This window comes from Pristis pectinata, chromosome 12 (assembly GCF_009764475.1).
Source record: "Pristis pectinata isolate sPriPec2 chromosome 12, sPriPec2.1.pri, whole genome shotgun sequence".
NCBI lineage: Eukaryota > Metazoa > Chordata > Chondrichthyes > Rhinopristiformes > Pristidae > Pristis > Pristis pectinata.
The window spans coordinates 3,275,895-3,292,263 of NC_067416.1; the positions used below are offsets into that span (position 1 = coordinate 3,275,895).

The window sequence follows — 16,369 nt, forward strand, 5'->3', positions numbered from 1 at the left end:
TCCTCCTCTCTCTACCTTTCGGTCTGTCTATCTGTCTCATTCTCAACCTCCCCCTCTTTCTCAATCCCTCTCTTTCCCAATCCCACCCCCCCCTTAGTACTTTACGGCAGGAGTACATTCAGCCCCTTGTCCCCGTGCTATCTCTTTGAAAGATCTGTCCGGTAAACCTCACACTCTGTCCTTCCCCTTAATTCTACATATTTTTAATTTCCAAATGCTTATCCAATTCCCCGCTGAAAGTCCCTGACGGATCTGCTCCCAGTGCCCCTTGAGGCAGTGAACGATGGAGCAGAACAACTCTGATCACCACTCTCCTGTACCTCCGTGTTTACTCCGTGGTTACACCCTGTGCCTCTTCGATTGAATCTCCTCTGAACCCCATGTGGAGCCATAACCTGGGATGGTGGTCCCCAGGAGCCCCATGGGTTGATTTGCATCTCACAGGGAGCGGTGGCCACCTCCTCACCAAGCCTTGTGCTCTGTCCTCCAACAGGTGCCGTGGCAACGGACTTTGATGGAGATGGGATGCTGGACCTCATCATTGCCCACGGAGAGTCCAGGGCTCAACCACTTTCCGTCTTTAAAGTGACCCAGGTCAGTGTTAGCGCTAGCTGTTCAAGTCTCCTCCGACTTAGTGACCGGGGCTAGTTTGTCCACGTTGTCCAAGTTTATTCAGCAGGTCAGGCAGCATCTATGGAGGGAAATAAACAGTCGATGTTTCGGGTCGAGACCCTTCATCAGGACTGGTGGTCCAATGTATGAACATCAGGACTGATGAAGGGTCTCGACCCAAAACATCGACTGTTTATTTCCCTCCAGAGATGCTACCTGACCTGCTGAGTTCCTCCAGCGTGTTGTGTGTGTTGCTCCAGACTCCAGCATCCGCAGAATCTCTTGTGTGCGTCCAAGTTTATTGTTGCTATAGATGTACACAGGCCACCGGGTTCTTGAACTGCCCTCAATAACTGTAATCCTACCTCAGACGACATTTCCCTCAACCTGCACTAATGTCATTATGTATATAATTGTTTACTGTCTCGTGTATAATTTACATTAATTTAAGTTTATGTAATTCATGTTTGTCATGTCTGTAACGTACTGAGCTGCTGCTGCAAAAAGCTAATTTTCATGACACTTATACCCCGGGTGTGTTTGCCTGTGACAATAAACTTCATCTTGATCTTGGACATACCCAGGGTATAAATACCATGAAAATTGGCCTTTTGCAGCAGCAGCACAGTATGTTACAAGACGAGGACAAATCTAAGGTAACATAAACTGACTGACTCCCTACCCTGACACATGAAGGACCTTCCCAAGGTCCACCCTCCATGTGAGGGGTGAGGTAAGGGCTAGGAGAGTCAAACCAACCAATGATCCTCCCACAGCTTGGAGACTGAGATTGTCAGGGTGTGGATCGAGGTTCTGGCTGGACAACGGTATCTCCAAACCCATCTCAGTGAGTGACACCCTACCACAGACATGTTCTTGCAGCCCTCATGGTTGGGTGCGCGGGGGGATGTCACAGTGAGTTGCACTCTCCCCTGTAGGTTAGAAGGTTGTGAGTCCGAGGCCCGCTCCAGCGATCTGAGATGCAGGCTGACATTTCAGGGAGCCAGAGTGTGTGGTTGGAGGAGACATTTGTGGGGCAGATGTTACACCCAAGCCTCGTGAATGTAAAAGGTGCCACTATTCCTTGTAATGTTGTTCCTGCCTCTGTTGGCTCTACTGCTGACTGTGGAGGGGCCAGGGATGGGAAGGTTGTCCTCAACTCCATTGCCCTCGGCCTCCGGTCATCCAAGGGGCAATGCAATTCAGGAGCATGCTTCTAATGACTGAAGCCGTGCTGAAGCCAAACTTCACCGGCCCAGAGAACTGTCCATCAATCTACCAATTTATCATACAGCAGCCACACTACGTAGGAAACAGTAGTCCATCCAATCACTCAAAGCTGCTTCACCATTCAATATGATCATGGCTAATGACAACTCCACCCTGCTGCCTGTTCCCCATCACCCTCAGCTCCCCTGCAGACAAAAGTATCTTAACATTGAATATCCTGAATGACCTGCCTGTCTGGGAGAGAGAATTCCAAGGATTCCTGACCTTCTAAGGGAGGAAATTCCTCCTCGTCAAAACGTTGGTTTGGCCGCACTTGGAGGATTGTGTGCAATTCTGGTCAACACACCACAGAAAAGATGATTCATCTAGAGATGGTGCAGAAAAGGCTCACAAAGATGTAGCTTGGACTCGAGGGCTTAAGCTATAAGGGGAGATTGGATAGGCTGGGTCTTGTTTTCCTTGGAGCAAAGGAGGCTGAGGGGTGACATGACAGAAGCAGATAAAATTATGAGAGGCATAGACAGAGGAGATTGCCAGAAGGAAACACAACAGGTGCTGGAATCTGGAGCAACAAATAATCTGCTGGAGGAACTCAACGGGTCAGGCAGCATCTGTGGAGGGAAATTGACAGTCAACATTGCAAGTGGAGACCAGGTGCACAGTCGGCAGTCCAGATGAAGGGTCTCGACCCAAAATATCGACTGTCCATTTCCCTCCACAGATGCTGCCCGACCCACTGAGTTCCTCCAGCATTTGGTGTAAATTGCCAGAGTCTGTTCCCCATAGTAGGAGTTTAAGGTGGGAGGGAGGAGGTTTAAGTGGGATCTGAGGGGTAAATTTTACACTCAAAGAGTAGTTGGTATCAGGAATGAGCTGCCAGAGGAGGAGGTGGAGGCAGGAATAGTAACAACACTTAGGCACCTGGACAGGAACTTGAATGAGCCGGGCACAGAGGGAGATGGAGGCAGGTGGGATTTGTATAGATAGGCATGATGGTCAGCATAGAAACGGTGGGCCGAAGGGCCTGTTTCCATGTTGTCCCACTTGATGACTCCATCCTAAAGAGGTGACACTTTATTCTGAGGCCATTTCCCCAAATTGTTGGTGCTTCCACAACGGGAAGCAGTCACTCAATGTCTCCCCCTCACCAACCCTGGCACTCCCAGCCTGGAACAGACACCATTTGGTGGTGAATTGAGGGAGGGCAGGGATCCTCGAGCGGCTGCTGTAACCGGTTCTTCACGTGGTTTGATTTCAGGGCTTTGACAACAACTGGTTGAGGGTCATCCCTCGTACGAGGTTTGGGGCGTTCGCCCGAGGGGCAAAGGTCGTGCTGTACACAAGGAGAACCGGGCCCCAACTCCGCATCATTGACGGTGGCTCGGGCTACCTGTGCGAGATGGAGCCAGTTGCTCACTTCGGACTGGGTAGGTCACAGTGGGTACCGCTTCCCGCTGGGTTCCGCATCCGTCTTTCCCAAGTGTCGGAGTCAGTAGATTCATCTGACGAGGGGAGGGGCTGGGTCACAGTTGTGTGGTGAGGGCTTGGGGTCCAAATCTCATGGAGCCAACTGGACACCAGCTCTGCCCAGCACTGTGGGAGAGGCAGTACTGACGATGCTGCTGATCTACGGTCACCTGGTGCAGCGGGGGGGGCGGGTCGCGCGAGGGATCTCCTGGTGGGTCTTCTGCTGGGCCTGGCCAAGTTGGCCATCCACGGGACACAGCGACGGGCGGCCGAGGGTTCTGGGCGGTCGGCGTTGCTGCCCGTCTTTCAGGCTTATGTCCGCGCGCGGGTGTCCTTGGAGAGGGAGCGCACGGTGTCCGCGGGCACCCTGGTTGAGTTCTGCGCTCGGTGGGCCCCTTGGGATCGCCTGTGTCATGGACGGTGAAAATGCGATTCTTCTCTGAAGTGTTGCGTGTGCATTTAGCGGATGTTCTCTGCTGTGTTGTGTGTGCGTTCAGCGGGTGTTAGTTAGCATTATTGCTGTAGTTACGTAGATGCTTAGTTTGGTTTCTTTTCTGTATTAGTTGTAGTGCTTTGACACTGGTTGTCCTTTTGTAGTGCTTTTAGCTAATAAACATTTGTATTTTAGAAAAGGGACGGTACTGAGGGAGCATCACACTCTGGGAGGAGAGGTTAAGTCAAGCTCCCCCTGCCCCTTGACACTACTCAGAGGACAGCTGTTCAACATCTGCCTGACATGTGTCTGTTACTTGATATATCCCTCTGTGTTTTGGCACATCACTGGCTGTGGGGATGTGTGTAAGATGGCTGACCAATTTGCCCACAGAGCAGTTGTAACTACATTCCAACAACACTTCATCGGGCGTGAAGCCTTGTGAGATGTTTGCGGAGCCAACAGAAATGTGCTCTTCCTTTTATAGGGACAGGAGACCTCCAGCTCTCCAAACCCCTCCCATCTCCCCAATACCCTTGGTTAACAGAGGTGCATCCACCTCAGGTATCGTTAACAACTGACTGACCATCAGTTGTCGAATGTGGCAGAGAATTCAATACTTAGTGCACCCAATTCCGTGCTGACATCCAGAATATCCATTGGAATATTGGTTGCACAGCCTTTGCCCAGCCAAGTTGGCCTCAGATCCGGACAAAACCTTGCATCCACCTTACTGAAATGTACTGTGGAAATCATAGAGTCATACAGCTGACTGAGTCCATAATGACCATCACCCAACCGTGTACACCAACCCGACATTAATTCCATTTTTATTCTCCCCACAGCTCTTCTCCCAGATTCTACAACTACAGCTCCATAGCTCCCTGAAAGTAGATAGGGCAGTAAACGAGGCATATGGCACACTTGCCTTCATCGGTTGGGGCGTTGGGCATAAAAGTTGAGAAGTCATGTTGCGGCTGTATAAAACTTTAGTTAGGCCACATTTGGAGTATTGTGTGTAGTTCTGGTCGCCCCATTACAGGAAGGATGTAAGAGCTTTGGTGAAGGTGCAGAAGAGGTTCACCAGGATGTTGCCTGGGTTGGAGGGTATCAGCTATAAGGAGAGGTTGGACAAACTTGGATTGTCTTTTCTGGAGGCTGAGGGGCAACTGACAGAAGTATGTAACATTATGAGAGGCGTAGGTAGAGCAGATAGTCCTTTTCCCAGGGTGGAAATGTCAAATACTAGAGGGCATCGCTTTAAGGTGAGAGGGGGAAAAGTTTAAAGGAGATTTACAAGGCAAGTTTTACAAGTCACAGAGAGTGGTGGGTTCCTGGAACCCACTGCCGGGGGAGCTGGTGGAAGCAGATATGATAGCGACATTTAAGGGGCATTTAGACAGGCGCATGAACAGGCAGGGGATAGAGGGATGTGGACCATGTGCAGGCAGATGGAATTAGTTGGGATTGGCATCATGGTCAGCACAGACATGGTGGGCCGAAGGGCCTGTTCCTGTACTGCGTTGTTCTGCATTCTATGTTCTGCGTGCCCTTGAGAAGGTGAGGGATGAGCCACCATGTTGAAACTCTGCAGTCCTTCTGGTGTGGGGAGGGAATTCTAGGATTTACACCCAGTGTTGATGAAAGAATGAGATACATTTTCAATTCAGGACGGTGTGTGGGGAACATCTAGGTGATGTTCTCCTGCACCTACTGCCTTTAGTAGTGGAGGTTGGAAATTTGCAAGGTGCAGTAGGAACAGCCTGGGCAAGTAACTGCAGTGCACTTTGTAGATGGTCTACACCCCAACCACTGTGTCAATGGTGAAGGGAGGGAATATTTAAGGTACCGGATGGGTGCTTTGTTAAACGTTGAGAGGTTTTTGGAGTTGCATTCATTCAGGCAACTTGAAAATATTCCATCACAGTCCCATCTTGCGTTGTAGATGGTAGAACGGCTTGGAGACGTGAGTCACTCACCACAGAATAATTGGAAATCTTTCTTTACCACTTGATAATTCCTAGAAATTTTTTGTCCAAAGCCAATGGTTAGTTACCTGGAAAAATCATCCCAGTCCAGGTAGCTGTATTGTGCCGAGCTTGGATTTGTCTCTGTGGAGATACCATGAGAAGTGCTCGAGCAGTGAGCTGGATGGATATTACTGTGCTGCTTTCTATAAATAAATCTTGTTTTATTCTGGAGAGGTAAATTAAATAGGGTTGAACAGAGAAGGCAGGGGTATCCATAAATCCAATTCCCCCCTTAAAAATACAACAGAACCTCGTAAAAAATAGATTGAGGATTAAATTATGTTTATGCAGTATTAAATTTCAGTATCAGACAGCTGGAGCTGTATATTTTATTGAGGTAAAATAAATATATGAAGTGCCTTAACATGGTGAGGACATATTAATGATCACAATTGATTTAGCTCTTTGTCCGTCAGCTCCCAAGAGCTTTGTATTTTATCTGTGGCACACTCCTATCTCTCCCAACCCCTGTTCACATCCCAACACAAGCTCCCAAAGGTTCTGAACACTGCAGACGTTGCAAATCTGAAACAAAAACAGGAAATGCTGGAAATACTCAGCTGGTCAGGCAGCATCTATGGAAACAGGAAGAGGTGTAATGTCTCAGGCCAGAGACCCTCCATCAGAACTGGGAATGAGGGAAAGCATTTTCTTTAAGTTGAAGAGAGGGTGGGGAGAGATAGGGTTAGGGTTAGGTTGTGATTGTCACTTTGAGGTTAGGGTTAGGGTTACAAGCAATATCTCAAGGCGAGAGTGACAGATGGGAACCTCACCTCAGGGAGAGCTTTGCATTCCTGGAACTTTTTAAAATTCATTCGAGGAGTGTGGGCTTCACTGGCTGAGCCAGCATTTAATTGCCCGTCCCTAGTTGCCCTTGAGGAGGTGGTGGTGAGCTGCCTTCTTGCACCGCTGCAGTCCTTGAGGTGTGGGTACACCCACAGTGCTGTTAGGGAGGGAGTTCCAGGAATTTGACCCAGCAACGGTGAAGGAACGGTGATATATTTCCAAGTCAGGATGGTGTGTGGCTTTGAGGGCAACTTCCAATAGAATGGAAGTGGCAGTGAATTCAACGGTAATTAAAAATAAATAAAACTGTGCTTGACTTGCTAAGGGCTTCCAGAACTTTCTACTTTTACTCCATTAACTTCCTCCTCCTTCAAGATCCCTTTACAATCTCCTGCTCAGACCCTGGGCTTTATTCAGAGCTGTGGAGGGTCATTGCTCGTGGCCTAGGGACAGTTCCTCATCACCTCCCAAGACCGGGTTGGATTGTCTGAATGATTACCTCAAGAACCTTGGAGCAAAGTGTCTTTTTAACCAGGTGTATTACTTTAAGCAGCTTAAGAGTCCTGAACACATTCTTTCATCTTCCTTAAAGCCAGAAAATCCTTTAACAATTCCAAATTTTGATGGACGGCACAACATGGTGGGCCGAAGGGCCTGTTTTGTGCTGTATGGTTCTATGGTTCTATGGTTAAACAGTCTGTTATCACGAATGAGGCCATTCAGCCTATTAAGTTCATACTGGCCAACAGTATGATGGTCAGTGCTTGATGGTCAGTGGATCGAAGAACCTGTTTCTGTGCTGTATTTTTCTGTGTCTCTATCACCCTCATCCCTGCTCTTCAAGTGCTTGTCCAGGGACTTTATAAATGTGGGGAGGGATTCTGCATCTATCACCCTCTTAGTGAGCCTTAAACCCCAACACTCATTGAGTAAAACAGTCTTCTCATAATTTTCCCCATTCCTTTCCCCGTTGACTTATATCTGACAGTGTTGAGTTGACGACCTCTCTGCTCTGGGGAGCAGGTACTTCCAGTTTATCTTGTCCAGGCTTCTGTTAATATTACAACCCTGAGCCATTCAATCTCTGCTTCTCCTTGACATGAACAGGGAAGGATGTGGCCACTCACCTGGAGGTGACTTGGCCAGGAGGCACGTTCGCCTCTCGAGGCGTCTCCCTCAGTGACATGAACTCCACCATCGAAGTGCTGTTTCCAGAGGATGGAGGACAAGCCGGCAGCCTGGAGATTGAGGTACGAAAGCTGCTGGGGGCCCCTCACTCTCTCCCCCTCACTCCCCCAGTCCAGATCTCACTAACTCCCTCTGGGCGCAGCATTGGAATACACTGCCTCCTGACCTCACAGTCTACCTCAATATGGTCCTTGCACATTACTGTCTGCCTGCACTGCACTTTCTCTGTAACTGTAACGCCTTACTCTGCATTCTATATTGTTTTCCCTTGTACTACCTCAATGCACTGTGTAATGAATTGATCTGTACGGACGGTATGCAAGACAAGTTTTTCAATGAACCTCGGTACAAGTGACAGTAATAAACCAATTCCAATTCTCTTGTTAACTCGAGGTGGCCCTCACCAGCTTTCTCTCCAGATCCAAGACTACCTGTGTTTCTCTGTTCATCCATCTCCCTCTCTCTCATTTTCTCTCTCTCTCTCTCATTCCTGTCTTAAATGGAGAAATCCTTATTCTGAAACAGTGCTTCCAGGTTCCTCCATGTGGAGAAACATCCTTCTATTAAATGAAAAATCGAAACAAAACCTGCAGATGCTGGAAATCCAAAATAAAAAGAGATAAGAGTAGAACCACTCTGCAGGTCAGGCAGCATCTGTGGTGCTGTTTGACCCACTGAATGTCTCCAGCATTTTCTGTTTTTAATCCTGTGATTAACATCAACCCACTGAACCTTCTCTGCTCTGCTTCCAAAGCAAGTATCCCTCCCCCTCCTCAAGTAGGGAGACCATAACTGCACAGTGCCCGGGGGGTGGTTTCACCAGTTGCCTGTGCAGTTGCATCAAGACATCTGTGCTTTTACACTCCCTCCTGTTTCAATAAAGTCTTATATCTTGTCTTTTCTCAGTGCGGACAAGGATTTACAGCCGATGGAAGAGGTCGCTGTACAGGTGAGTGAAGACTGTATCGATGCACAGAACCTGTGGGCTCTGTGTTCTGGGAATGAATTTGTAGGGAAGGGGTCATGTTACAAATGCATGGCAAGCGGCCCACTGGGGAATAGTGACCATAATCTGACAAAATTTCACATTCAGTTCTAGAGCGATAAACTTAGGTCTGAAATTAGTGTCTCAATCTTACCTTGTAACTGTGCTCTCTTGTTTGAGATTCTCCCATTAGTAAAAATATCTCGACATCCACGCTGTCGTTCCTGCTCAGCATCTTATATGTTTCTGGACCTCATATGTATAATGCAATTATGCAGAGTCAATGTGTTTTCTGAAAGGGAAGTCATGCTTGACAAATCTAATAGAATTCTTTGAGGACGTAATTAGTGGGTTGGTGAAGGGGACCAGGAGATGAAGTATATTTGGATTTATAAAAAGGTGTTTGATAAGGTGTCTTGTAAGAACATAAGAATATGAAACACTGAAGCAAGAGAAGGCCATTAGGCCCCTCATGCTGCTCCACCCCATAAGGTCATGGCTGATCTTTTACCTCAGTGGCACTTTCCTGCAGTAGCCCCATATCTCATGGTTTTCTTAACATCTAGAAGGATATGGGGTCCGCTGGAGAAAGAGCAGAGGAGATTCATCAAAGTGTTGCCTGGATTGGAGGATTTTATTTATAGGGAGAGACTGGACAGGCTGGGCTTGTTTTCCCTGGAGTGAAGGAGGCTGAGGGGTGACCTGACATAAAATATAGAAGATTATGAGAGGCATAGATAGGGCAGACAGTCAGCCTGCTTCCTATGGGAGGGAGGCTTTCAAAACAAGAGGGTATAAGCTTAAGATGAGAGGAAAGAGTTTTAAAGGGTGTGAGGGGTAAGTTTTTTCCACAGAGAGTGGTGCTGCCAGAGGAGGTGGTGGATAAGATCAGATAAGATTTCTTTATAAGTCACATGTACATCGAAACACACAGTGAAATGCATCTTTTGCGTAGAGTGTTCTGGGGGCAGCCTGCAAGTGTTGCCACGCTTCCGGCGCCAACATAGCACGCCCACAACTTCCTAACCCGTACGTCTTTGGGATGTGGGTGGAAACCGGAGCACCTGGAGGAAACCCACGCAGACACGGGGAGAACGTACAAACTCCTTACAGAGAGCGGCTGGAATTGAACCCGGGTCGCTGGCGCTGTAATAGCGTTATGCTAACCAATTACCAGTTGCAATCGCTACGTTTAAGATACATTTAGACAGAGACTTAAATAGGCAGGCGTAGGAGGATTTGGACTTAAAGCAGGTAAATTGGATTGGTGTAGATGGGCAAAAGGTTTGGCATGGACGTGGTGGGCCGAAGGGCCTGTTTCTGTGCTGTACAACTCTATAAATCAATAGTAGGGTTTTGCACAAGGTAGGAGCTCCTGGCACTGGAGTAATATATTGGCACGGAAAAGCATTGGCTAACAGAAAGCAGAGGGTCAGTGTCATTGGATCACCTACAGATTGGCAATCAGTAAGTATTGAGGAGCCAGTATCAAGTATCAAGGAGCCAGTATCAAGTATTGAGTGCGGGGCTTACAGAGGATATTAACAGCTTGGATGAAGGGACCTGAATTGTACTGTGGTCATGTACAAAGATTTACAAACCCCACTGGTGTTGGGATTTGATCTCCTTACTTAAGGACGGATGACGTTGAATTGGAGAATGTTCACTCAGCTGATTCCTGAGATTGTGGGCTTGTCTTATGTTGAGCAGTTTGGGCCGACACCCGTTGGAGTGTAGGGTTAGGAGACCCTATTGAAGCTGAGGGGTATTGAGAGGGCAATGGTTGAGAGGATATTGTCCTGAGTGAGGTATCTAGAACTTGGGGAATAGTTTCAGAAACAGGGGTCACCTGTTCATGAAGAGGAATTTCTGCTGTCAGAGGGTGGTATATCTCTGCAATGCTCTCCCCCAGAGAGCTGTTGAGGTGGACTCACTGAACGTATTCAAGGAGGAGATGAACAGATTTTTGATCTCTAGGAGAACTAGGGGTTCTGGGGAACTGAAGCTGTGGCCAAGATCAGATCAGCTGGAATGGTGGAGCAGGCTTGAGGGGGCGAATGGCCCACTGCTGATCCCATTTCTCGTGTGCTTATGGATGTGGGCACAAGAGATTGTTAGTGAGGTGTACACCGGATCAGGTGAGGTGAGGCATTGGCTTTGCTTGTCTTCAGTACACTAATCGTCCAATGCAGGGACTGCTCTCAGTTCAGATCCGCAGGTGAACCAGCCCCATCCCCTGTTTGATCTCCAACCACCCCCTCCCCTCTCCCAGGTAAAGGCAGAAAGTGGCCTCAAAACCCCAGTAGGGTCATTGAGTCATACAGCATGGCAACAGGCCCTTCGGCCCAACTGGTCCATGTCGACTGTGTTGCCCAGCGAGCTAGTCCCACCTGCCTGCATTTGACCTATAGCCCGCTAAACCTCTCCTCTCCATGTACTTATCTAGATGGCCTTTAAATGTTGCTAATGTGGCCGCCTCAACCACTATTTCTGGCAGCTCGTTCCAAATACGCACCACCCTTTGCGTGAAGGAGCTGCCCCTGATGTCCCTTTTAAATCCCTCACCTCTGATCTTAAACCTCTGCCCTCTTGTTTCTAGCACCCCCTCCCTGGGAAAAAGACAATGTGCTTTCACCCTGTGTATGCCCCTCCTGATCTTGTACATCAGGTCGCCCCTCGATCTCCCACGTTCCAGGTCCTAGTCTGCGCAACCTCTCCTTGTAACTCAGGATCCAGGCAACATCCCAGTAAATTTTTTCTTCACTTTTTCTCAGCTATCGTGCTCCTGATCCCATCGTGAGACACACCCTCCCAAACGAAGGGCCTGAAAGTAAAGACAGGAAATGACCTCAGAGCTAGGGACAGGTGACATTGTAAAGGTGTGTCTCTCGGGGTTGGGCAGCGGGTTTCGGTTCTGCCTGGTGTGCCAGTCACTCTCTCTCTCTCTCCCCCCCCCCGTACCCACCCCTTAGACGAAGATGAGTGTGCCCGCTTCCCACTGCCCTGCCCCAGCAACAGGCCTATCTGCATTAACACATTCGGGGGTTACAGGTGTCGCCCCAACCGGAGGTGCAATCGGGGCTACGAGCCCAACGAGGACGGGACGGCGTGTGTGGGTGAGTGTCCGCCGCAGCCCAGCTCCCTTCATTAACGCGGCCAACGCGGCCAAACCCCTCGCCTATCCTGCCTCCATCACTAAAACCGTCGGAAAACCTTCCGCAGCAATGTCCAGGGGTTGATGGACCTTCCCTAGGACTGTATTGGTTTACTCAGTCTGTGGCTGCCCATATGACCTCATGGACAAGACCGGGAAGGGTTGAGACAGGGCTCATTGTCCTCCCAGTGGTGGATGATTCAGGGACAAGGGCACCGAGATATTAAATGATAAGGGGAGATGCGAAGAGAGACTAAAACACAGAGGGTGTAGATGAGGGGAGTGGAGCCTTCAAAGGGCATTGGATCGGCCCTGGAGAAGGGAAGGAATGGAACTAATGGATTGCTGTACCAGCACAGAGTCACTGGGCCACATGGCCGCCTTCTGTGCTACAAGAATACAACAGTTGCACGTGTGACTCCCACTCCATTATCCAGAGATCACAGCCACCAGCTTTGACATCTGTGAGCCAGATGTTAGGTTGACTTCATCTTGGCCATATTTTGGCTGAAAACCAGGAAGGAAAATCAGTTTCCAGACAACACGATCTCGCTCCCGATCTGCCCCAGATGACGGGCAGCCAGAGACTTGCCATCGGAACACTTGCTCACCCCCAGTACAGGTTTTGGGACACCCGGGTTTGGTGAGCTAAGGCCCATGGGGTCCTGAGGGGTGGGTGTGGAGAGGCTGATTCTCCCGTGGGAGAACCTAGAACCAGGGGCTGCAGTGTAAAAGTAAGGAGCCATCCTTCTCAGGTAGAGATGGGACAATTTTGTTCTCTAAGGTGAGTCTTTGGAGCTCCCTTCCTCTAAGGTCGACGGAAGCAGACTCTTGGAATATTTTTAAGTCAGGGACAGATCGATCCTTGACATGGAAGATAAGATAAGATTTCTTTATTAGTCAGATGTACATCGAAACACAGTGAAATGCATCTTTTGCGTAGAGTGTTCTGGGGGCAGCCCACGCTTCTGGCGCCAATATAGCACGCCCACAGCTTCCTAACCCGTACGTCTTTGGAATGTGGGAGGAAACCAGAGCACCCGGGGGAAACCCACGCAGTCACAGGGAGAATGTACAAACTCCTTACAGACAGTGACCGGAATTGAACTCGGGTCGCTGGCGCTGTAATAGCGTTACGCTAACCGCTACGGTGGGGTGGGTGGGGGGGTTATATGGAACAAACTGGCAGATAGAGGCAGGTACAATATCAACATCTAAAAATCATTTGGATAAGTACATGGACAGGAAAGGTTGAGAGGGATATGGGCCAAATGTAGGCGTGGGGATTAGCTTAGATGGGAATCTTGGCCACATGAACGAGTTGGGCCGAGGGGCCTGTTTCTGCTGTAGGACTATGAATCTATAGATTGTGGAGTTGAGATTACATTCAGATGAGCCACAGCTGTATTGCATCAAAGGGGCAGGTTTGAGGAGCCAAGTGGCCTACTCCCGCTCCTAACTAGAACCGCCGTGCGTGTCCTAAACCCACCTCTGCTCATCTCCGTGGGAATTGATCCCCCATTCTCCCCGTTCCCTGGAGATAGGAGTTTCTCCAGAATTCCCCGCTGGATTTCTGAGTGACGGTGTGATATTCACGGCCCCGGAATCAGCAGCTCTCTCTCCACACACATGGAAACGTCGCTGCATATACCCCATCAATCCATCCCAGACCGAGAGGCACAGCACCTCCAGAAACATCTCCCCTCAGCTCTGGAAGCAAGTTGGTGAATCCCCCTCCCTGAAATCTGAAAACCAGGATTTTGTGGAGCATTCCAGGAGCGTGAAAGACAAGGAAAGACTTCCTGCGTCCCTTTGAATGCCCCTTTCTGCTTCACGTCCATGGAACTACTTCGAGAGACGTGACTGTGAACAAGACAAGTCTCCTGTACACATTGGGTCCTTTTACCACCAGTGACGTCATGGATGTCGAACCTTCATAGATAGTACAGCACGGAAAGAGGCCATTTGGCTCTTTGCATTTATGTTGGGCCAACTGCTCCGATCTCCACATTACAGGAAGGATGTGGAGGCTTTGGAGAGGGTACTGAAGAGGTTCACCAGGATGCTGCCTGGATTAGAGGGTATGAGCTACAAGGAGCGGTTGGACAAACTTGGGTTGTTTTCTCTGGAGTGTTGGAGGCTGAGGGGAGACCTGATAGAGGTTTATAAATGTATGAGAGGCATAGACAGGGTCGACAGAGCCTTTTTACCCCGGTGGAAATATCAATAACTTGAGGACATGCGTTTAAGGTGAGAGGGGGAAAGTTTAAAGGTGATTTGCAAGGCAAGTTTTTTTACACAGAGAGTGGTGGGTGCCTGGAACGGGCTGCTGGGTAAAGTAGTGGAAGCAGATACGTTGGAGTTTGAGAGGCATTTAGACAGACGCATGAATATGCAGGGAATGGAGGGATATGGACCACATGAGGGCAGATGGGAGTAGTTTAATTTGGCATTGTGGTCAGCACAGACCTCGTGGGCTGAAGGGCCTGTTCCTGTGCTGTACTGTTCTCTATGTTCTCTGTTCTATCTCATAAACCTTGGTTCGTTCTTCTCTTAACCTTCCCTGTTCCAAGGAGGATAGTCCCATGTTTTCTAAACCTCTTCTGAAACATCTCCGGAACCCCCTCATCTCAGGGAAGGACCCGGTGAGCCTCGGCAGACTTCCAGCAGTTGTTGCATTTCAGACCTCACATGTAGCGTGTCTGAGCCTTTCCATCAGTGTCTGCATCTCCAGTGGGTGCTGCAGCACTCTGAACTGATCCACTACTTACAGGGCAACGGTATCGTGGTGAAGTGATTGGCCCAGGTTTCACATCTCACCAGCACAGCTGAAAAACTTACATTCAAATAATTAAATGAACCTGGAATTAAAAACTAGTAACAGTGACATGAACCATTTTAATATTCTTCAGCAGAGGAAATCTGCCTTCCTTATGTGACAATGGGGTTCATTCTGAAATGTCCTGGGGGGTAATTAGAGATGGCCATAAAATGCCAGCCTTCCCAACTTCCATTACAGTTTAAATGAAAAACACAATGATGCTGGAGGAACTCAGCAGGCCAGGCAGCATCCGTGGACAAAAGCAGGCGGTCAACGTTTCGGGTCAGGACCTTTCTTCAGGACTTTCCAAGGCTTTTCTCCACAGATGCTGCCTAGCCTGCTGAGTTCCTCCAGCATCATCATGTTTTTCATCCGGATTCCAGCATCTGCAGCCCTTTGTTCCTCTTCCGTTAAAGTTTCCTTCACTACGTTATGCCCTGCGGGAGGGGCATTGCTGGGATTCGATGATCCAGCCCTGGGTGGGGTTGTCCAAGCTCAGATCAATGACTCATGGATGTCTCAATGTTTGTTTCAGCTCTGCCTGGTAACCATATGCCCAGACCAAACATCCCTCCGAACAAATGGCCCTCCGCTCTCATCCCAGTAACTCGACCGTACAATGATTAACATTATCGCTGTTCAGAAGGTTTTCTGTTTATTTTTACAATCTTTGAAGGGAAGGTTCTCAGGATTGGCAGAAGGACTTGTCCTGCTGGCAAATGTGTTTTCCTTTAACCTGGCTGGCTTATTCTTCTCTCTCATCTTTCACCTTCTCCATATTTCTCTCCCCTCTCTCTCTCGTCTCCCTCACCCTCCCTCTCAGCCTGTCCCACCCTCCCCTCTCCCATTCTCCCACCCCTTCCCTTTTCCACCTCTCCTGTTCTCCTCCTTGGCTCTCCTGCCCCTTCCTTCTCCTCCTCATCCAATCTCCATTCCCTCCCTTCCTCCTCCATCCCTCTCCTCCTCTCTCCTCTTTCCGTCCCTCACCCTTTCTTGAGGGACAATTCCAAGCCAATCTATTTACTTATCAAGCATAAACTGGCCAAGGCAGCTAAGTTAATGTTTCAGGCTGTGTTGATGCTGAATAGTCAGCTAAAGGTGATCGGATCTGGCCCACCAAAGACTTGAGCACAAAAACTTGGACCGACCCCTGGTTTCTCTCCACAATCCAACCAAATTCTTGGGAACCTCCCTCTGGACACACTGATGGCACTGCCCCTCCACTTTGGGGCACACTTAGGGGTGGCGGAGGTGGCAGATACGATAGAGGAATTTTAGAGGCTCTTAGACAGGCACGTGAATATGCAGAGATTGAAGGGATATGAACCAAGTGCAGGCAGAAGGGATTTAATTTGGCATTAACTTAATTAATTTGGCACAACATCCAGAAAGTCATAAGGCATGGCATCCATGGAGCTTGGCTGCGTGGATTCGGAATTGGCTTGCCCACAGAAGGCAGAGGGTGGTGGTAGATGGAGAGTATTCTGCCTGGAGGTCGGTGACCAGTGGTGTTCTACAGGGATCTGCTCTGGGACCCCTGCTCTTTGTGATTTTGCTAAATGACTTGGGTGAGGAAGTGGAGGGATGGGTTAGTAAGTTTGCAGATAATATGAAGGTTGGAGGTATTGTGGATAGTGTAGAAGGTTGTTGTAGGTTAGAACAG

At 48.9% G+C, this 16,369-nt stretch overlaps 1 protein-coding gene across 2 annotated transcripts in view; it reads left to right on the plus strand.

Annotated features, from left to right (window-relative positions):
- The window catches only part of crtac1b (cartilage acidic protein 1b), a 200,243-nt gene that overhangs the window by 180,325 nt on the left and 3,549 nt on the right, over nucleotides 1–16,369 (plus strand). For both annotated transcript variants that reach the window (XM_052027207.1, XM_052027206.1), the window contains exons 10-14: nucleotides 494–594; nucleotides 3,101–3,269; nucleotides 7,666–7,808; nucleotides 8,653–8,695; nucleotides 11,704–11,847. In XM_052027207.1, coding sequence (XP_051883167.1) covers nucleotides 494–594; nucleotides 3,101–3,269; nucleotides 7,666–7,808; nucleotides 8,653–8,695; nucleotides 11,704–11,847 — 600 coding nt within the window. The remainder of the gene's footprint in view (nucleotides 1–493; nucleotides 595–3,100; nucleotides 3,270–7,665; nucleotides 7,809–8,652; nucleotides 8,696–11,703; nucleotides 11,848–16,369) is intronic.